Source organism: Condylura cristata, unplaced genomic scaffold (assembly GCF_000260355.1).
Source record: "Condylura cristata isolate star-nosed mole 26May11 unplaced genomic scaffold, ConCri1.0 scaffold00028, whole genome shotgun sequence".
Taxonomy (NCBI): domain Eukaryota; kingdom Metazoa; phylum Chordata; class Mammalia; order Eulipotyphla; family Talpidae; genus Condylura; species Condylura cristata.
Genome location: NW_004567129.1, coordinates 13,707,429 through 13,730,199, shown reverse-complemented (window position 1 = coordinate 13,730,199; position 22,771 = coordinate 13,707,429). Strand labels below are relative to the sequence as shown.

The following is a 22,771-nucleotide window of genomic DNA, read 5'->3' as shown; positions in this document are numbered from 1 at the left end:
CATCCCATTTAATTTTCACAACAAACTGTTAAGTTAATACAAAGTTTAGGAATTACAGGCCTGGATTTAAAATTCTGCATTGCCATTTCATAGCTGTATAACTTTGGTCAAGTTCCTTACCCTCTGTTTTGACTTCCCCACGGACCTGAAGGAAACAATACTAGCAACAAGTAATTGGTAACATATATAATGCACTTAGGGTAGTTTGTGGACAAAGTGCTCAATACATTTATGTATTTCATTACTACTGGCAGGCTCTCAAGCTAGAAGTAGCAGCTGTGATTACAGAGGACCTATTCCAGTAATTTGTTAGTTTTCCTGAGTAAAGGAAGTAAAGTAGTGAAGACCTCTAAGGACCTTGTGATAGATGGTGCTAGTGTCTCAGACTACTGGTAGAATTCTGGGGTCTCTGAAATACACACCAAAAGAACACACAGACCCTGTTTCAGAACTAGCTCATGCAGTCCACCCTGGCAAGGTGGCACCATTTGCTTTCCATTAAGGCTCCCCCACAAACAGCTTCTGTTGCCCACCCAACAGGAAGAAGGCGCAAACACCAAAAAGAAAAGCTAGTAGTTTATATAGATAGATATATAGATATATAGATATTGATATATATATTGTGTTTACATAGTCCACAAGTTAAATGCAGGTATCCATAAGAAGAGCATTAACAATAAAAATACAATCTGTGTGTAGCCAAGTACAGAGACTTAAAATGGTAAAACAGCAAAAAGGATCTCACAAAAGTACAAATATACAGTACAAATTGATTTATTTAAAACAGTTACAAAAAAGCACAACAAAATAGAGATTATCCTTAGAATTATTAATGCTTTGTTAAAGATCAGGTAGGATTAGAGGGTAAGAAATGGTGTTGGGTGGGGGGAGCACCTGACTAGTTCTAAGGCTTTAGATACAATGCAGTTGATTACATATTAATTCAGCCATTACATACTGGGGATAGTAATTGGGGGATCAGTAATTTATCTACAGGGAATCCTACACAAATCAGATCCATCCAGACCTCCCCAGTGCCATCCTTCTCACTTCTCAGGACCCTAAAGCCACCTGGATGACAACATTCCCGTCCTCCTTTCTCCACCCCATTCCCTATCCATGTATTCTTCCCTCCCCTAAGGTGCTGTGCAAGCTGAGAGCAGTCTGCTCTCTGCAGCTGGAACATACACTGTTTTGGCTACAGGGATCCTGTGTGTGACTAGGAAGGTTGCAGGGGACAGCCGTATTTTAATACTTCAAGTTTGCCACGTGCACTGTCAGTCTCTTCCCCAACACAATCTAGATTCTTTCAAACGTGAGTATCAAGACAGTGAGGGATGAACCCTGCGTTCAGCAATACCAGCAATGCACTAACCACTCACAACTTCGTGCAAACTCCCTGTCCAGGGAGTGGGTGTAAAAACCACTGTCATCAGCTTTCTCTCTCTGAAGAGCCTCAGTCCCCGTGACAGTCAAAGACAGAAATAAATGCAAGTCTGACAATAGGTAAAGGCACAAGGGCTGCTGCCACACACCGCAGACAGGAACCCAACTCGAGGCCACCTTCACTGCTGGGCATTTGCAGTAGAGTGGCTTTGGGATCACACAGACTTTGAATTTGCAACCTACAGGGGGAAATCTAGGCGTAAGAGAAGAACTAATAAGAAACCTTTAGTGTGAAAAGTGCATTTATTACTACTGCTCTGCTGGGGAGGCTCAGCGGGGCAAACGGCACCAGCTCTCCTTCCATCCCAGGCACTGTGCATAGTCTGCAGGTAAGGAGAGTGCAGTTGGCTCTAGCATCTCCAGGGCCAGTGTCATCCCAGGCCCAGACCAGGTTTCTGGCCCAAAGATGGATCCTAGAGTTGAAAGAGCAACTGACAGCTGCAAAGACCCAGATGCTTATTTTATTATTGCATAACGTGGGAAGCCTGCCCTACCAGGCAAGCTGGAGGGCGAAGGCTTCCCAGCAAAGGGCTAATAGATTCCTGGTCAACATCCAACCTAGCATGGTTTAGCTCCTCAACTGTAGTGTACACTTTTTCCCATCTGGAAAGTATTGTAGCTTCACTGCGGTCTAGTAAACTTCACCCTAGGAGGCCAAGAAGCCTCACTAAAACTTGCCTCTGCCCTGTTTACTTTGCTTACAAAGTTGTGGCCTAATCTCCCACGGCCAATTCAATTACTCAGATTCTCTTTACTCCAATGGGCCCAGGTGCTTTCTCAGGCAACTCATGTCCATCGTTCATCTCCTGTGTGATTACTCAACTCTTCAACAGGTCTGCTTATTGCAGATTGAAAATCATACTTCCACCCTCTACATCTCCTATGGTGCCTGTTGGTAAAAATAAAACTAAACCCCATTTGAGGGACTATTTCAACCAAACTTCAGACCCCAGAATCCATGTAACTGGAGCTAGTTGACTCTCCCTGGAATGCTGACACAGGCCCTAACCTGGTTCCTGTCGTTTGTTTTTAAAAACAGGATGTAAGTTACCACAAAGGAAAGAAGTTAATTCACAGAAATCACCCACTAATAGTCCCTCAAGACAGAGAGCTGTTTGGAGCCAAAGGGCTCCCAACAAGCACTGAGGCCACGTCCCTTTGGATTCACCAGCCCAGCAGCATTTCATACTCTCTACTCAACAGAACTTTGCTATGAAGTAACACCTGCACAGGTAAGAATGGACAGGATACCTGGATTTCACCTATGTGGCCAAAGACACAGGAGGACAGGGATCTATACGGGCAGCAGGCAGGACAGGGAGCAGACAGCAGCAGTGGCAAAGCAGCACAGACCAAAGCCCTTGGTGTGACAAACATCTGGGACCACGAGAGCAGAGGGGTCAGCCCAGTCTGCCAGGGCGGCTCCCCATGGTCTTGAGTACACAGCTCCGACCCCGACTTGCCTTGGATCAAAGCCCTCTTCCCCCTCCCAACTCCCACTACTTTTGGAAGGAATGACTCAAACCTAGACAAGTCGCCCATCCTCTGCATGGTCCCCCTGATCCCTGACAGGCACAGGCCTCTGGGTAGCGTCTGCAGCCCTTCTTTCTACCCCTAAGCTCTGCGAATGATCTCCTACTGCCAAGGGATTATCTGGCCTCCTTCACTTGTCCATTCCCAGAAAGCTAACAGCTTCCTACTCTTTCAAAACCACGCTTAGATCTCCTGCAAACTTGTGAAAATCCTGTAAGGAAGAATGGACACACCATATATTATTCTTAGTCTCATGCCTGGAAGAAAAGACTGAATCAGAGGGAAAAGGTGAGGGGATGCCACAGCTCTGACCAAGATTTAGAGCTGAGCTGCTTTTCTTGGGAGACGATACTTTACAAAAGACACCTCTGCAGCTCAGCAAATCGGCAAAACCAAGTACTTATATATCACACATGCACAGCATGGTATTAAGGGAGACGCTGGTATTGCCTCACCAGCAAGAGACAGAAGAGGAACAGCAGCAGAAAGATCAGGGCCTGACTTGACCCGGTGCAATAGGTTTTCTCTTTCCAGATTAAGAGGATGTTACCAGGCTGGGAAGTGGACTGTGACTGACTTCAACTACCTGGCCTGTATCCGGGTAGATACAGCTCTGCTCCCAGGAAGAGAGTTGGTTTGGTGTCCATGAACACTTCTTAAATATCTACTGTGTGGATGTCACTATATTCAGTTGGTGAGCCTTCCTGTGGTGGATGCTTCTGGGAGACCCATGCGAATAACAAAGCCTAGTGAAGAGTTGCTTGTGGGACTGCCAGAGATGGGGGGCCTTCTCCTGGGATAGTCATCAGAAAGGATTCCTCCAGACTCAGCCCCGCCAGCCCCCACTGCAGGAAACCAGCCAGCAAAAGCAGCATTCAGAGAGAAGGGGGTCAGAGAAGGGAAAGACATGATCCCAAATGCGTACAGGGTTGAGTGTTTGGTTCTGAGGTGAATGGGAGACTGACATACTCGCAGTCAGGTCAGCAGTTGCCTTTGGATGGACCTCCAATGCCCACTGACCAGGTGAATGCTCTCAGAGAATGAAGCTGTGGAGTGTGGGGCTTGTAGCAAACAAGCCAGTCTCAGTCACTGTTCCCTTAGGAGAACAACCTTTAGCACCTGAACACTAAGAATGAGTCCATTCTCAGAACTCCCCCTCCCCCCAGGAGGTAGGTAAGATTATTTTTCCCCATTTGGCAGCTGGGGAGGAAGTGAAAAGCGAGAGGTCACAAGACTTGCCCAAAGTCTTCCACAGAGCAGAGACCAGACCTTGGAGGTTTGGGACTCCTGCCGAGAGGCGAAGCCCCAGCCGGTCCATCTTTAAAGGAAATGCCGGGTTCATACCCTAGAGAAGTCTCACCAGAGAGCTGGGTGGACAATACCCTGAGTTGCTTCAAGAGTCTAAAGACCCCCGAGAAACAAACAAAAACCCGCCCGCCCACCTGAAAGCTGGTGGGAGAGTCAAATTCTCAATACCCAGTAGAATCCCACAGTCCAAGCTGATGCTAAAGTAGTGAAGAAAATATGGGTTTAAGACATAGGGGGCAAATGCAACCAAGATTGAAAGTACTCAATGCAGAGGAACACTCCACCACGAAACAAAACCTAAGAGACTTCAGGTACTGAAAGGTTATCGAGACTGTCTCAGGACCGCAGGGCTGACGGAGGGCACGGCTCGGAGAAGCCCGATGGGGTGTGACTATGCCGGCGCAGGCCCTGCCCAGCCAGGTGTCTGCCCTGACCCAGGGCAGTTCCCTTCTGGCTTCTCCACCAAGCTGGTCAGCTGCAGAAGAGGAGGGGACATGATTCTTGTTTTAAAATAGGCAATACAACTGAGGGGGAAACCAGGGAGACCCCTACACACCAAAAACTAGAGGTCTTGGGCAGAGTGGACAAAACCAGTTTTGCAGAAGGGGAAAGGCAGTGCAGCTACAAATTAGGTCCAGGTCCAAACACCATGCAGAGTTAGGGCAGCGGAAGGGCGGGGGCAGCGCAGGCACTTAGGCACAACATAGAGACAGGAGGGGGACGGGGTCCGGGGGAACCAGTACACTGGTTCTTTCAAAAGTCACCATTACCGACTAGAGATTCAGGAATTCTGAAGCAGGTCTGGCATGCTGAGTAGGGGCTGTGTCAGGTCAGCTACCTCTCCTGAAGCCCTGCCTAGAGCCCGGCAGCCTGGCCATCACGTCTGTCTCCCAGAGTCCCGTGACGGGGTCTCTGCCAAGGCAGTACTTCTCTCTCAGTGCCGGAAGGGCTTCTCTCTCCTGGTTCTAGAAGCCTTGTGGGAGGATCAGTGAGGAGAGGTGGGAAAGGGGATCAAGAGGAGTCCACGGAAGAGTGCTCCTCCCCCACAAACCCAGCCACAGATATCTGTAACAAAATTACCCTTTAAAGTGCACAGCTCTCAAAAGAAAAGAGTTCTTTCTGGGTGGGAACCCTCTTATTTCCACCCAAGGGGCCTTCAGTCCTCCCACCACAGAAAAAGAAAGGGAAAAAACTTCAGACAGTTGAACTGCTACTATAAGCTGTGGATCATCATTTTTGGCTCTTTCTTTGCTCCCTCCCACTGCCACCTGCTCCAAAGCCTGACTTTCCCCTTGCAGAAGACAGGGGCGGGGAGGAAAGAACAGGGAGGCCCTGATATTTGGAATGTTTCTTATCTTGTGTGCACCCCCTTCCTTCCTCCGCCCAGGCCTGCTGCTCCCCATCACAGCACCCTCCTGGGCTATCCTGAAAGGATGCCATGGGGTAATTAGCACAGACCCTGCTTCAGGAGGCCGCCTTGGTGCCGCCCCTCGCTCCCCGAATCTCACTGCCAAGAGAGCCATTCCCGGCTCGGCGTGTGCAAATCCTCTGCCTGCTCGCGTTAGGCCAGCTCTGGGTAAAGTCCCAGCCCTGGTCTGAGAGAGAGGTTCATTTGCCCGCATTGGAACGCCCTTCGATGGACAGCTTTACCTCCTGTGGGATGAAGGAGGGGCGGAGCAGTGCAGCCCGCGCCTCCTCCCCTTGCACGCTGTATCTTTGGAAGCTCGGGGCTGGCCAGCAGGCCTGAGCGCCAGGCTCCGGCTGGGAGGGCTCGACCATTCGGGAGCCCTCACCTGATGACTGGCTCTTCCCTTCACTGTCACATTGCTCTCTGGGTCCCAAGACTGTCCTCTCAGGTCTTTCTCGGGGGGTACCCAGCTGGCCCGGGGGTGCACAGCTGGCCTGAGAAACTGAGTTACTATTCAAGCTCTGTAAACTGATAGAGATGCAGACATCTCCCACCTGGAGCCGATGGCAGGGCAGAGAGAAGAGCTGTGCAGTCCGCCCAGGGCTGCAGGAGGACCAACCCTGGCCATAAACAAAGAAGGGGTGCTCGGGGGGCACCTCGATGCTCACTTTGCTCTGCTGTTCACCAACCACAAAATGTAGCAGGACAAATCCGGGCCACTGGCTCTCCTGAATGTCCACGACCGTGCTAGAGTCAATCTTCAGTCCCCCGCTCACTTCGGCACTGCGCACAAAATCCTGGGTCTGGAGGTCCTCCACCCGCTTCAGCTCCCCCGTGGCCAGCTGGATGATGGCGCCTTTCATGAAATGGGAGGGTAAGTGGGAGGAGGTAATGGGGGGTGGCGTTGGCTCCTTGTCTGGGAAGGTGGCTCTGGCCTGCACGTCCAAACTTGATGCTACCAGGATCTCCGAGCCCATGGGCAGTAGGCCTGGGTCAGTTCCAGTGGGCATCAGGTTGCCATTGGCTACAACCACTGCTTTGGGTAGAGGTCTATGTTTCACAGACTCCTGATGGGACTGAGGGTAGAAACCTCGGGCCTGATTTTTCTCCGCCATCTCTGCTGGGTTCCTGGCTGACCCTCGCCCCTCACTCTGATGTTCGGGGGTATGATGGGACAGGTTGAGGGGGCTGGACTCATCTTTTCTCTGAGCTGCCACCACACGATAGTCCTGAGAAGCTAAGGTGCCAACCACCCGCTGGACCTCAAGGTCGGTGTCTGGGGTCCCTCGGTGTGCCGGCACCGCCACTTCCACCCGTGCAGTCTGAGAACCTGAAAACAGTTGTCCATCCACCACACATTCTACCACTGGCACCAGTCCCTGGCTTTCGCCCTTGCCGTTGGGGGAGTCGAGGGCTTCGCTTTCCCGTCTGACTAAATTCCGCTCTCGCTGTCTTTGTCCATTGGCAGCAGCTACCTCCAGAGCAGACTGGCCCTCCTGAGGGGTAAGAACTGGGCTGGCACCCGCTGGAGGGGTTTCATGCAAGGTGTACCCAGCAGGTAGCCTGGACATCTGATAGTAAATGGGCATCCGGCCCGGAGCAAGGTCCAAGGGCTGGGTACTTGGGTGATGGGGCAGTGGCCCAGGTGGGGAGGTGGTGGAGGGGGCTTTGTTGAATGAGTGGGCTGGGGATGACACTTGAGGGGGAGGAGTGGCTCCTTCTGCCAGGAGTGAGGCATATGGCACAAAGTGTGGAAGGTGAGAGGTGGCGAGGTTGGCAGACGGAGAAAGGAGGGGGCTTGGTAGGAAATTAGGTGGTACAGCATAGGGAAGGCTGTAAGGAGACCCGATAAACTGCAGAGAAGTAGATGGGAGTTGCGCATAGTGGATTGGGGGATAGTGGATTCCTGGATGTTGGATCAGTGAAGACGCTACATTAAATGTGGGGGCCAAGGGGCTCATGTTCACCACGGATGGGAGGCCAGTTGGGGAGAAGGTGGCAGGTGGCACAGCCACCTTATACAGCATGCCATACTGGTCCACCGTCAGACCAGTGACAGCCTCAGCTCCATCACCCCCCAGGCTGACTCTGGCTCCTGCCTGACTCTGCCCAGCCACCACAACACCTCGAGACCATTCAGAGGCATCACTGGAGGGTGTGTGGTTAGTTGAGCAGCTGGTAGTTCTCCCCATATCCTCGCTGGTCACGGGGAGGTCTCGTTTCTTTGGCGGAAGGCATTCCTGACTCCTCTCATGAACAGGTTTCATATTGCTTTGTGGTGTTCCTGGAGCCTGGAAAGGGTCGGCTTGCTCCTTGGGGCATCAGAAGGGGCTTCGCTGTGGCTCCCCTGCACCCCGCTCTGCAGCTGGCTGGGGCGCCCACATCTGCTAGGGAACAAATCAGAGGCAAAGAAAAGTAACCTACAGGTAAACCAAGTCAAAGGAAACAGCAGGAGCTTTGCCCGTGGATGAAGATATAACAAAGGGGACTGCTGAGTAAGAAGAGGTATGAGATGGGGATAAGAATGCTGCCCTCCTGACTCATCTAGTCTAGAACAGAAACGGGAAGCCGGGAAGAACTAGGGGGCAAGCCCTCAACCAACAATGCACAAATAACCCCAGAGAGACCAACACAAGAGCTTCATGATTAGCTGTGCCTCTGATGGGGCCTTGCCTGTTCTCTGCCTTCTCTCCTAAAGGGGATTTAAACCAAGAGCTGCTGGCTCTGTGTCCTAAGATTCTTCTGCCACCAAAGATTACTGTGCTGTCTTCGTTCCTGAACATATGACTTCATCCCCACATCCTTTCCCAGTCTAATCTGGGTTATGACCTCACATATGCCCATCCTGCCACCCCCACCCCAAGCCTAGTTAAATTCTCACCTTCCTTTGCCTCCTATCACCACTACCTGAAGAACCCAGGTATCAGTAAGTCCTGAAGTCTGCCTGTGATATCTTCTTTGACACCTTGTTCCCTAAACATGTCATGAAAATCAGTCTCTTCCTTCCCCATGGCACTCAGTGTGTCCCATACCACATTCCAACTTGGGCCCTGGAGGGAGGTGTTTATACCAACATGTTCCACAACTTGTTTCTCCTCCTCTCTTCTGCTCTCATACACTTCTTGGTCCCTAATCTGGCCAGACGTCTTCTCATTGACTACTTTCAAGTGACCTGATTCATTCATTCCCTTTTTTCCCCTTTGTTCTTCTTTGCCAAAAGGCATCTTTTCCACCATAAATCTGCTCTAGACACCACTTCCTAAAATTATGGTTCCCTTCCTGTCAACATGCTTGTTTATTCCTATTTTAGGACCTCAAGTAGCCTAAGAAACTTCATTTTCCGCCTCCTTACTGTCACCTTTTATACATGTTTTCATCTATTGTCAAGAAGTATTTTTGGTGAACACTTCAGTATGCATATGAGCTTGTCACTTATTTCTCTGAGTCAGGTTCCAGTTCTTTGGATCTGCAAAGAAATCTCTATTTACACTCTGTTGTTTTGCCACTGCTGCATCCTAGGTGTTTTCCTGCCACCAGGTTTCCAAAGTGACTCTATTACCTGAGCTTCCAGTGGTGCTTCCGAGGAGCTCTAGTAAGAAGCACTGTCCTCCCTGCTGGCTCGGGAGCCTAGAAGACAGAAATGGGAATGAAGTAAACACCAGCCTCACCTCTGATACTCCCGAGGGTCAGCATAACAGGTCATTCCAAAAATCACAAGGACATTGAAGTCCACCAATCTCTGCCTTGTTCTTGTCCAGCACATTTATCCAGAGTGCCCAGGAAAATGAGCAGTTGAAAAGCCATGGCTTAAGCTCTAATCTATGGGAAGAACCCCTGGAAAAAAATGTTCCAAGTGTCAAACTTCATTCAGTCTTCCTTCTTTAATTCTACCTATTAAACCAAAAGGTTAAATTTACTTTCAATCCCAATATCAGGTAAATGCAAACATAAAATATGGAAGACTCAACATTGATGCCCTGTGAAAATAGGAAGGAAGCAGGAAAAATAACTACAGATTTTGCTTTATTTCAGATAATGAAGATACAGGTATAGAGGTTATTTAAATGAGAAAAGCAGCACTAGAGAAAAATTATTTATGTTTCTGGGGCAGAAAAAGAGGACAAGGGGAGTCACTCAGAGGGAAGGCTTATTAACTAATTTTCAGGGTTAAAAAAAATGGGCTTCTGTGTGTGTGTGTGTATGAAATTTTCTGAGCGACAGTTCTGTAACAAGTACTTAATCAGGTGTAACAGAAACAGGATAAGCCAGGTTGGTCCTCAAGAAGCTATCAGGGAAACAAAACTCACAGTAAATTAGGGAAACAAAACACAGTAAATTATGAAAATCTGAACCTACACAAGCCAAAAACCTCAAGCACTCAAGAATGGAACCCTCATCTCTGAAAACAGAAAGTGGTGCTGGTCAGTACTCAGGACTCTGAGAAACTACCGGCTGTTCAAACTACACGTTCTCCTAGTCCTATAAGGCACTGCTGGCCTCAAACCAAACACCAAACACCTTGATAATCTTGATTATCTCAAGATTAGCAAGGTGCAAATGTACAGAAAAGGGTGACCCCATTGGAAAACAAGGGGTAAAGATAAATTCTTAGTTTCATAAACACAAATTACACCGGTTGTGCATCCCTTCTTTGCCAGAAGTTCTAGTAACTGAAAAGCAATAATCTTTCTCCTTCAATCCTAGCAGAAGTTAGGAAGGGGGTTGGGTATCCATCCTCAATCCCAAAATGATGTTACTCCCTGAAACTAAGACACTAAAGAAAACCTGCCTCCAGGTCACTGAGGGTTTAGCCAGCGGCAGAAAAACGGGCTGAAAAGGCATTCCCGCAGGTCTGTGGGAATGACAGTCAAACAAAGAGTCAAACCAGAGCACGGGTTTCCCATAAGCAAAACACATTTCGGAATCTGAACCCTTGGCCTCTGAGAGGCTCAATGACGATTTCTCAGGAGAAGATGCAACTTGTGACCCCAAATGAGCTAACGGGGAATGGGACCGGTCAGGAAAGCACCTACGCTGCCATCTGAGTACAAAATGAAGAGGCTGAACCCAGCCCGAGACCCGAATTCGTGGAGGGCAAGAGGTGCGCGGGCCAGAAAGAGGGGAACTTGGAAGAGAATAGGGGGTTATGTCTCCCCGTGAAGCCGCAATTCTTGCTCCAACGAAGGGAGGGCCCGAAACTGGGGATTGTGTGTTCAGAGAGCGGGGATCGACCCTTCAAGGAGAAGAGCAGGGGCGAGGCCCCGCGGGCGATGCTTCCTTGTTCAGGGGCCCCTTCCCGCTAGGAGGACTCGGACATCTCGGCCCTCGGGGACACTGCTGCGGAGATGCCTGGGCCTGATGCCGCCTGTCGGAGCTGACCAGAGAGAGAAGCTCGCGGGGGTTTGGGCGCGGCCTCTTTTCGCCCCCTTGGTCCACGGTTCTTGGGGCCCGGTTCGACGGGGCAAAGGGCTTGGGGGGCCACTTCCTGCAGAGCTCCGATCCCAGGCCTGCTTGGCCTTAGTGAGGCCGGCCTGGCGACACCCACTCCCTGCGACACTCACCGGCCCATCTCACTGCGCTCCTCCGGCTCCTCCCGCTCGTCCCGGAGCCGCCGCCACCGCGGCCGCCGCCATCCCCGGCCCCGGAGCCGCCCCACACCCAGCGCCCCCCCGAGTCGGGCGCCCGGAGATGGCGTCACGCGAGCCCCGCCCCCGGCACGGGGAGATCGCGTCACTGCCCGGGCCGCGAGCGACGCCCAGGAAGGTTCGGGAGGGGCCGCGGGGCCCCCCACCTTGGGCCCCGAACTCCTCCATTAGGGTCGGGTGGCATTAACAGAGCTGATCCTTATGGTAACATCGACCTGACCCCCCACAAGGACCCCGCAGTCTCGCTACTCCAGTAAATTCTGGGGTGTCCCAGAGGCCTGGAGCTGGCCTTTCTTTCCTGGACTTCCCGGGCCTGACTTGGGAAGTCTCCGCTTGGGACCCTCGGGGAACCTGTAGGCGTCCTGGGCCCTGGAGAGTAAGGCGACGCCCCTGGAGACCCAGATTGGAGACGGAAGAGTTGAGTAATGGCCCTGAGGGGGTGGGGGGGGAATGAGTGAACCTGAGTCTGCAGCTTGGGGAAGGTGAAGCAAACCGAGGGAGACGGGAAAGTCTGTGAGAAGCGCCTTGGTACCGTAGGAAGCGACTGGCTTTAACGGGAACGGGGCTGACAACGAAACACTACGTCACCATTCATTTCAAATTAGTGGACAGGAACAGCGCATTAATTTAAGTGAAAAAATGAAAAGTTGAATTTGTGCTTTGATTACAACTAAATGGGGGAAAATAGTAAATTTGCATTTAAACGAAAAACAACTGAGAAAAAATAAGTCGTTGTGGGAGAGATTGGGTTCGGAGAGAAATGTCCTTTGCAATTTCTGTGAACACTGTTCAATAAGGAAGAACTGATTTTCGTTTGGTTTGTAAACTTCTTCCTGGACTCTTTTCCGAATCTGTAGCTGTCAGTCTTGAGGAAAGTCTTTTTCACTACTTTAGACTTGGGTTTCTACTTCTGCAAAATGGGAAGTTTAGATGAAGGGGTGGACATAAAGTGTAAGTAGAACTCACTAAACATTTTAAGTGAAAAGATAAGTAAATATGCACATTGTTTTGCTCTGTATTTACTGTTAAAATATAAGGAGCATTTCATCAGGGGAGTGATAGAAGGCTGCATAGCAGCTAGTTATGTAGTTATCTCTGGAAAGGAAAGTGGAACAAGGTGCTGGTTAAAAGGAACACAAGGGGCTTCTGGTATTGTTTGGGTTTTGAGTGACAGGATTATCTTAGAAATATAAAAATAAGTAAGTTAAAATACAGATACACTAAGATTGTTTCTAGGGAATTCTTAGACTCAGTTTTGACATTTTTTTCACATGGATGGGCACAAAGGATGACTAGAATGATTGAACATCCTTCCCTGCCCTCCCTTTACCCATATCCTGCAACAGCTGGTAAAACAGAGAAACTACTATATTATTCATGACATTCCTGTTCACATTTTCTTCATTTGGCTAAGAAGGAAGTCCTGTGGTCATTCAGTGATTGCCAGCACTAGTTGTCATTCTGGCTTTTGGTTCGTAGCTGAGCTCATTGCTAAACTCACTAAACTGGTGTTAAAACTGCCAAGATAGAAATTGTTGAACCACCTGAAACAGACAATTTTTCCAAATCAAGATGCATACTTTGGAGATCTGGGTTTTCATTGAAAGTCAAAGAGCCGACAAAGACAGATGCAAGGAAAACATTTTCTGACTACCAGCATTTGACTTGATGCACTGGAGTGTCTGATAGAAAAACAGGATGTTCTGATTGGTAGAGTAAATGATTTCCTGCTGCCATCCTTAGTGGGTGGGTCATATTCTGCTGAATCCTCTTCTAGAACCTTTACTTCCAACAAACCTTATTTCTTTGGTTGTACATACTGACAGTAGAGATCCCCATAGGAATATTTGTAGTAGGTAAGTGAGTGTATTTTTTTCCTTGATGCACTAAAATAACCAAGTGTTATTGTATTTCTCAAACTATCTGTGTTGTTCTCTGGAATCTGAATAATTCCCTATGTAGGTCAATTTATATTAAGCAAACCAAAGCCCTTATACACTAGCTCAACAAATAGTCGCTGAATTTCACAAGGATATCCCAAACTGGAACACTCCTTACTGATTGGTTTTGCACCTTTTATCTCATTTCTCTTCTTGCCTATTTCTTAGCTATTTTCAATCTCTTTCATCTGACAGCCCTTCACTTTATTTTGCCAAGGTTTTTTTCCCACAAAGCTGTAAAAACTGAAAAGAGATGGATAGTGGTATTTGGGGAAGAAAAAGTTAAACTTCAGCTGCTTTTTAACCACCTTGCCCCTTCCCACAGATTCCTGTGGAATTCCTTGGATGAGTGGAGTGAATGTGTGCTATGGGAGAGCTTGAGCTACTCTGTTGGAAAGGAAATAACAAGGATAACAAAGTCCTATTGTGCTGGTTAAACTCTCTAAGCAGGCAAGTTTCCATTCCTGGCCAGTTCATCATTGATGATTTTTGTAGGCTTGTAGCAGAGGCATGGGGAGCCCAGTTATCTTTTGGACATTAAAGGGTCAAGCCAAAGAGAACTGATGGTAACTTGAAAAGCTACTAGTGTCCTAACACTAGGGAGTTGGTGGCATTTTTCCTACTGTCACATCTTCCTGTTACTATGCCTCAGCATGTGAAGTTGTCATTTTAGGAAAGGAGCTATCTTTGGTGCCTGGTATTAGATTTTTTTTTCCAAAAGCTTTTCTAAATGTCCAAACATAGAAATATGCCATTTTCAAGTTTGTGTTTTACCTACCTTGCTGAACAATTGCCTCATTTCCACATGTTTTTAATGTTATGTGACTTCTCCAGAGTCCACTGGGGATTTCCTTTCAAATCATTAATATTTTTATTTAGAAAGAGGTAGTATAATTTCTCCAAAAGTGACTAATATGTCCTTCAGAGAGAGGAATCGCACTTGCTTGTCTACTTCCTCAGACATTTGCCAAGGACTTTCCTTTTTTTTTAAAGATTTATTTATTTATGTATACAGAGCTGGGATAAAGGTCAGAGGTGTGTGGTGTGTGTGTGTGTGTGTGTGAGAGAGAGAGAGAGGATTCACCAGAGACAGAGTGGAGAGCAAAAGAGGCAGACTGACCAAGCACACTAGTGGCTGAGGGGAGCAGTGGGCAGGACAGGAGAGGTCTGCTGTGCCATGTGGGTCAGCTCCCTGGCCGGGGAACTCAAGCTGCAGTGGTTGCAATAGCTTCATAGTGCTGTGCTTTAACCCGTTGCGCCACCAGGGAAAGCCCAGACTTTTCCATTTTTATCAAACTTTTTGCAGAACTCTCAAAGTTGCTCTAAAACATTGTGGCATAAATTGAAGAGAACCCAGTCCTTATTTGGATAGCAAAAGTCTTTATCTATGGAATTGGTCCACAGAACAGCAAGTGCAATCAGGCCATTCCTGCACAATCAGGAATGCCTTACATAGGGCTTGTTGAATGAGTAAAGTAGATGTGTAAATCAGACACTCCCCTCCCCCATGACACTGAGAACTCTGTTGTGAAACTTCTTTAGCACCGCGATTTTTGAGCAGCTGTGCCTTCAAGGCTAAATGCCTTTGGTTCAACCTGCAGCATTCTGTCCATCTCCTAAAAATTCCTGGAGAAAAATGAGTAAATACTTCAGGCAAGCAACACTAGAAGCTAACTCTCAGATCACTGTGTAACCTCTCCTGGACTCTGCCTCACCTCCATGCTGAGGATGTCACTTAGCAACTTAGCACTTAGCAACTTTGGAATTTAAAGGAATGTTCTTGACTTGCAGGAATGTAGAAATGCTCATTACAGTGATCAAATCATTTAAAAGTATGCAGACTGTTCTGTATTTTGGCTATATCAATGTTGGTATCAACTATATGTACTACAGTTTTGCAAGATATTACTGTGGGGAATAATATCTGAGCAAAGGGAACTCTGAAGCCAGAGCTTACAAATGACAGGTGCATCTATATTTCTCTCAAACAGTTTAAGTAAAAATAGTTCCCATAGATTTTAGTCCAGGTACTTCTCTAGACCCAGGCAGAAAACTTTATCTTGTCAAGACTTTTCAAATGTCAGTACATAGGAACTTTGAGTTTCCAGGCAAATTTTGCTAGAAGTGCTTCCTCACCTATTGTCAAATACACCAAAAAAAATTGTTTTTTCTTTGTGGTGATAGCTAAGTAGTAAGTATCACAACCCTGACTGGGAGTAGGAGCTGACAAATGTTGCCTTCTTTCTTTAAGTTGATTTTATTTTCCATTGCTTTTTACTTTCCTCATCCCATTAGTCACATGAGCCATTAACCTCCCAATAAACTGCAAAACCAATGTTAGCTGACTATAAGTGTGCAGGTGCAATAAATATATTGCACATAAATGCAATTTTCTGAAAGCTCAAAAAATAGCACTATTTACCAACGAATCACTACGACCTGCTGTTAGGCAGCTGTTACTCAAACTTTCAAACTGGTTTGGGACATCTGTTAGCCAGTTCTTGTAGAGGATATTTGGGTATTACTTGGATAATAGAGACCTAAAGGATGGGCCCAAAGCCAATGAAATTTAAAGAAACCTGGTGGTACCTGTTACTGGTACCTGAAGGATGAGGATGACTTTGATGATACACACAGAACTTGTGGATTTGAAGCTGCGTGCCACCTGACCACCCACCATGCATATTACTAACCAGATGCATTTTATCATCTCTTTTACAAATGAAAAAACCTGAATGGAGTATCTGAGTGACGGGCAAAGGAAACAATTATCCCTGTCTTACCTAAATGTATCACTTTTGAAACTACTGAAATACACTGCTGAGGAGTGCAGTGGGTGAGAAAGGAGAGGTCTGCTGTGCTCTGTGGGTCACCTTCCTGGCAGGGGATAGCTTCATAGTGCTGTGTTTTAACTCCTTATGCTACTAGGGACGCCCCACAGTAGTTCTTAATAACAGGTAAGAGGGCTTAACAAACACAGGTTGCTGCTGTTCATCCACTTCCAGAGCTTCCAGTTTAATATATGCACATTTCTAACAACTTCCGGGGTGGGCCCAGAGAATGCACATTTCTAACAACCTCCCAGTTCCTGCCTTTGTTGCTGATGGTGTCTACCTAGGGATGACACTGAGACCTGCTGCCTTGGAGCAAAATGCCCATTATGTCATGCATAGCTGATTATTTTTGTGTTTATTTTTGTTTACTCGCTTTTATGAAACCACTGTTCTGGGTCCTTTCTGGCGGGCTAGGAGTTAAGTCTCAGCACTATCATTGCTATGGCCTGAGTTTTCTTCCTAGCCAGGGAGCTGACCCACATATGGGTAGCAGACTTCTCCTGTTTTGCTTGCTCCTTCCCTCAGTGGTGTGTTTCAGTAAAACCACCTATTCTGCTCCCCACTCTGTTGCTGATGAATCCTCTCACCCCTTCTCCACACACCTTTGGCCCACACCCCAGTTCTTCTTTTCAAGAAAAAAAAAAAAAAACATTTTTTACATTAGCACTCCGCCTGCCCTTTCCCTCAACAAACTCCCCTTTGCACATTTAATTTTACCTGTGCTTTGTTCTGCACTTGAGTAGGCCCAGAAAGCAAGGAAGGAGGCGGCTGATGCTGACTGACTGCAGGGAAACACAAAGGAGCCTGTTTCCTGGTGGAGCACATTCTCTGAGAAGGGGGCCTCTCAGAGGCCATGCCGGTCCTGGTGCGCTCCTGTGACGTTCTGCTGGTTCAGTCTTTCTTGATCCAGGTCTCAAAGTGAGACTGTTTGAATTTGCATCATTCCCCAGGCTCCGAAGAGTGACAAGGGATCCCTGCCAGTTTGTGAGGGAAGGGTTGGGCCCCAGTTTGTGGCAATTCTGTCGAAGAAGTAAGTCTAATTTACATAGAGAGAACTAGCCCTGCTTGAAGAGAATGTGTTCTTCCAATGAACCATTTTAAAAACCAAATTGTTGTCCTCTTCCCCCCTCCCTCCATGTAAAAAGATAGTATAACTGTATAGGAGAAAAGTTGTAAATTACAAACATAGAAGAATCCATAACCACCAAACCTGGAGATAAAATTTTTGGTATATCTCCTTTGTGTATACATGTGTATCTGTATGTATCTATGTGTATAAACACACACATATTTATATAACAATGTTTCTTGAACATTGCCTGGGGGCTACCTTTGAGTTTCATAATTTTGTGCTTTCTTAGAGAACTGGATTCTGCTCTGGTTGAACCTGGATCTCCACTAATCTAAGCAGCTCCCTGGCTCCTGCCAGAGGTACATGTTTTGAAAATATTTAGTTTGGCCAAGTTAATGGCTTGAGCTGTAATTATAGGTGAGAGTTTCTCTTATGTTACTTGTTTAGAATTGTAGGATGACAGGCCTCCCTAGTGCAAGGGTTAAGTGTCAGTCCTGTGAAGCTATCACCAGCCACTGCAGCAGAAGTTCGATCCCCCGCCAGGGAGCTGACCCACGTGACACACAGTAGACCACTCCTTTCTTGCCTGCTGCAGTGGATTTCAGCAGATCCACCCATTCTGCTCCCCACTCTGTCTCTGGTGAATCCCCATACTATCTCTGGCCTACTCCCCAGCTCTTGTATGCATTAATAAAATAAGTCTTTGAAAATAAAAGAATTGTGTGAATACAACTCTAGTAACCAAGAAAGTATTTCCTTCTGTTCACCTTTAAGTGAAAATAAATGTGTTCTTCATGGCAGTGGTAAAAAATATAAACCTTACTTCCCAAAATTTTATTTAAAGATTTATTTATTTATGCATACAGAACTGGGGTATAGGCCAGAGGTGCTGGGACAATAAGAGGATTCACCATAGTTAGAGTGGGGAGCAGAACAGGCAGATTGATGAAGTATATTGCTGAGGGGAGCAGTGGGTGAGACAGGAGAGGTCTGTTGCACCATGTGGGTCACCTCTGGGGATCAAACTCACACCGAAGTGGCTGCAGCCAGCTTCGCAGTGCTGTGTTTTAACCTGCTGCGCCACCAGGGAGGGCCCTATTTATTTATTTTAAAATAATTATTTATGCATACAAGAACTGGGGTACAGGCCAGAGGTGCAGGGGGTGAGAGGGTTCACCAGAGACAGAGTGGGGAGCAGAACAGGCAGATTGACTGAAATTCACTGCTGAGGGGAACAGCAGGTGAGACAGGGGCAGTCTGCTGTGCCATGTGGGACACCTCCCTGGCCAGGTTGAACTCATGCTGTTGTAGCTGCAGATTGTGTCATAGTACTGTGCTTTAACCCACTGGGCCTCTGGGGAGGGCCTTTATAGCCCCAGAATTTTAAAAGCAGAGCTTGAAATGAGGTCTGTTCTGAGGGGAGTAGTGGTGTTAATTTAAAAGGTGTTTAGAATTAGAGGTCTTAAGCTTCATATTTACCAGACACTTCAAAACCAGGCAGAGTAGTGTTTATTTTTGATGTTAAAAAAACATAAATCCAAGGAAGTAATCAAAGTGAATTTTGTTGTTTTGCTGGTTCCTCATCTAAAGCAAATTCATCATAGCTTGATGGATTTTGCTTTTCTTTCTTTCTTGGTGATGCTTTGCTGCAGGTGTCTAGTAAGACGTGTGCCAAGGACAGGCAGGACTGTGGCCAACTGTGTTCAGCCATCGAGGTTGGCACTGTCAGCTTCCGGGTAGCACCATTTCCAGAGACACATACTGTTCTAAACAAAGAAGTCCAGGAAAAGCCGGCAATCTCAGAATATAAAATTTGTGCAGACTGAACAATGTTTAGGAACTACGTTCTGAATTGAAAGCAGAACAACTTGCATCAAGATGCTGTCCTTAAGAACTCAGGTTGTTATAAGAAAGCTAAAGTCAAGGAAAGGAAGCTGATTACTAAGAAATCACACATGTACTTAGATGTCATTGGACTAGTCATATGAAGAAAGTTAAGGAAATTTTGAAGTTTCCATTGTTGCATATCTTACATCATGTGCAGACATACACAATTCAGGACTGCGTGCTTGGGGCACAGCACTCTGGCAGCAGTGGTGTTCCGGGCTGGTGGACCTTCTCCTCATTCCCATTCTGATTGGTCAGTGCCCCGCTGTACTGATTGTTGACTATTAATTGCTCCTGGACATAATTCAAATCAGAGTCCTGATTCAAAACATTTTCCCCAGGTTGTTTTTTTCCCCTTCCTCTGCTTAATTTGTGTGTTTCCTTTTCCCCAGGAGAGGGTTATCTTGTGAATACAGCAGCGCCCCTCTGTGCTAATAGTCACACCTCAGTTAAAATGGATACATCTTTCTTTTTTTTAGGCATAGTAGACATGAGGTGTAGGTCAGAGGTGTGAGGGGTGGGAGGATTTTGCAGAGGCAGAGTGGGGAGCAGAACAGTCAGACTGACTGAAACACTGCTGAGAGGAGCAGCAGGTGACACAGGAGAGGTCTGCCGTGCCATGTGAGTCAGTCCTGTCTCGGAATAGAACTCAGGCCTCAATAGCTGACTGGTGATTGCTTGATAGCACATAAACTTTAACCTCTGTGCCGCCAGGGAGGCCCCCTTCTTGACATTTACTTGTTTATTTCAAAGGCAACTCAAACATAACCCTCTCACACACACCCCACCCCGACACCGGAACATCCACCTACTGTCAGTGGCAACTCCAAATCTTGAGACTTTCCTTGACTCATAACTTTCTCACAACTTCTGCCCCCCACCCCTCCTCAGCAAATACTGGCTATTGTCCATACTACACATACCCAGAAATACTGCCACTTCGCACTCTTTCCATGGCCAATGCCCCGGTCTAAGCCACAGTCATCTCTTAGATTATAGTGGCTTCTTAACTGGTTTTGCTGCTGTGTTCTTCCTTCCCATTACTGATGCGTCCAGCACAGCAGTCAGAGACCCTGTTAGGGCTAAACTCTTCTTGTTTCAAAGTCCCCCCCATGGGGCCTCCCTGGTGGTACAAGGGGTTAAGTCAGCGGTATCAAGGTATCTGCAGCCCTGTAGCACAAGTTCGACCCCAGGCCAGGATGCTCACCCACATGGTGCAGCAGACCTCTTCTGTCCCACCAGTTGCTCCCCTCAGCAGTATACTTTGTTGATCTGGCTGTTCTGCTCCCCACTGTCTCTGGTGAAGTCTCTCACCACCCCTGTACCTCTGGCTTGTACCCCAGTTCTGTATGCATAAATAACTAACATATACCCCCCCGGGTTTTGTCTTTCATTTAAAATAGTAGGAAATGATGTTTCTATATCTGAGGAGGCTCCCACACCTACTGTTCTTGGTGGCCTCAATCCCCCTAGTTCTCCCCAGTTCCCCTCACTGTTAGCTTGGCCTCAGCTGCACTGGTTTCCAAGGGCTTCTTCAAGCACAGGCTGGCTCCCACCTTAGGACCCTTATGCTTCCAGTCACTGTGTTGTCTAGCTACCTGCCTGGCCCCATCCTCCCTTTCTTCAGGTCTGTACTTAGTGTGCTGTTCTCTGTCAAGTCCTTCCTGGCTATCAGGCCCGACCCTGCTGAGCGTCCAAGATCAGGTATACTCAGGGTCATATAGCTGTAGACTGGCTATCTTCTCTGAAAGGTGAATTTCTCCCCTCTTCTCTAAGTAGTTTTGGGTTTTTTTTTTTAATCTTATCTCTATCTCAGGTACTGTATAGTTCACATAGTGGTCTTTCTTATTTTCTTTCATTCCCACTAGAATAGCAGCTCCATGAGGAAAGAGACTAAGTCTGTTTTGTGTAATTTGCATACCCAGTATTGTGCCTGGTTTAGCTGCATGATCAATGGATTTTGTTGAATGAGTGAATAAATCCAGAGATCGGGACTGCTAAAGTTTGGTAGACTTCTAGTAGACACATCTGTGCATATTAAGTACAGTGTCTGATTTCATAGTTACTTAAAATATAGTCCCTGAAAGAAAAAGCAGCAGCATGTGGGCTAGAAAGCCTGCAGAGTGTCAGTGACACGACTCAAAATTCCATGAGGGCAGGAGCCATGTCTCTTGTTCAACATTTCTTCCCCCGTGCTTGCAAGAGCATGTAGTAGACATGCAAAGAACAGATATGTAATAAGCTGAGAACCCAGTGTGATTCTTACCCTCTTACCTCAGGCTGAACTCCCAGAAGATCTAGTCAATGTTGGATTTTTTTTGAGGATGCCAAGATGCCCTCAGCCCAGGATGTGGAACCGCAGTAGGAACTGGTGACCCACTGGGGGCATCACCAACACCTGCCCCAGGACCCTCATCTGCACCACGCTTGCCCCAGTTTTTCATACACTCCTAAAAGAAAAACAGGTCACTGTAGACAGGGAAACTGAATCTGGAATGGGATAGTAAGTAGTGCTCTTATTTATCTCTGAACGGTCCTTTTTTGTTTTTTTAATACGGTGACAAAATTGTATTTAGAATTAGCCAGCTGGAGTCAGTTTGTATGACCCCAGTTTGTTGGCGACATCCTATTAGAAAAGGGACAGAGTAGTAAAAGACGCTCACGTAGGCACAAGCAGGCAGGAAGAGCTGCTTTGAGAGGACAGCTTTGCTGAGGGAGGCCTGCATGGCTGCAGGCGGGCAGCCTTGAGGGGAGCCGCCTCCGCTGAAGGAGGTCAGAGAAGAGAGGTCCCAGCAGGTGCAGGTCACAGGAGGCTGCTGCCTGTGGAGGAGGTGAGCTGGTGGAAAGAAGCACCTGCGTAGGCCAAGGTGGGCAGAGAAGTAGGCCAAGGTGGGCAGAGGAGTGCCTGCCTAAATGAGCCTTTTGAATGGTAAAATAATCTTGTGACATTGTTTTTTCTTGTGGAATTTTTTAAGTCTGGTGGTATGTTTGCTATCCTTTAGCTGACGATGGGTGCATTTATACGCTAAATTCATGAGAAAACGAAGTTAAAGTTTTCTATTGGGTACTTGCCAATAAAATAATATAGACTGGAAAGAACATTTTTTTCTTAGGAGCTGGACAGATCTGGAAGTAAGATGCAGTGATTTACAGCCATGTTTCAAAGTAGGTGTCTCCACATTATATATAGCAAAAACAATTACTCCTGTGTTAGAATAGTATAAAAATCTCATAACTTTGAATACATAAGCCTAAGGAAGTCAAATAAGTAAGAACTACAGAGTTATAGGCGTTACTTTACTTTGTGCTTTTAGTATTAGGTATAGAGGAAATTGTTCCATTCTTTCTAACTTTCTAGGTATTTCTGACTCTATGAATCCTTTTGTTAAGATTTTATATTTTATAGTTAATGCTGATTTTCCTTGTTGAAATTATTTGTTTGAACCACACCTGTGTATTGCTCAGCTTCTTAGAATGCAAGTCCTCTGATTTAAAAATAAAGAAGATTTTATTATGGGAAATTTAATCATACAAAGAAATAGAATATAATGAACTTCTGTGTATTCACCACTCATTTTCACCATTTATCAACATTCTGCTCTCCTTTTTTCATTTGTTGCTTTCTTTTTGAGAGAAGAAATTTGAAGCAAATCTCAGTCTTTACATAATTTCACCTGTAAATATTTCAGTGTATATTT

At 46.9% G+C, this 22,771-nt stretch overlaps 2 protein-coding genes across 4 annotated transcripts in view; one reads left to right on the top strand and one right to left on the bottom strand.

Moving 5' to 3' along the window:
• Nucleotides 1-565: 565 nt before the first annotated feature.
• Nucleotides 566-11,385, bottom strand: ATXN1L (ataxin 1-like). 2 transcript variants are annotated; one of them, XM_004690407.2, is made up of 3 exons: nucleotides 11,257-11,385; nucleotides 9,255-9,322; nucleotides 566-8,079 (listed from the first exon to the last, which is right to left on the bottom strand). In XM_004690407.2, the coding sequence occupies exon 3, from the start codon at nucleotides 7,960-7,962 to the stop codon at nucleotides 5,896-5,898; it is 2,067 nt and encodes a 688-aa protein (XP_004690464.1). In that variant the 5' UTR covers nucleotides 7,963-8,079; nucleotides 9,255-9,322; nucleotides 11,257-11,385; the 3' UTR covers nucleotides 566-5,895. The 2 variants fall into 2 exon arrangements, with proteins under 2 accessions (XP_004690464.1, XP_012586174.1); XM_012730720.1 differs by having other exon boundaries at nucleotides 566-8,082; nucleotides 11,257-11,342.
• Nucleotides 11,386-11,457: 72 nt separating this feature from the next.
• The window catches only part of AP1G1 (adaptor-related protein complex 1, gamma 1 subunit), a 98,656-nt gene continuing 87,342 nt past the window's right edge, over nucleotides 11,458-22,771 (top strand). Inside the window, exon 1 of one of the 2 annotated variants that reach the window (XM_012730622.1) lies at nucleotides 11,458-11,757. The gene's annotated coding sequence lies outside the window, so the exon portion shown is untranslated. The remainder of the gene's footprint in view (nucleotides 11,758-22,771) is intronic. The other variant, XM_012730621.1, reaches the window with a different exon arrangement.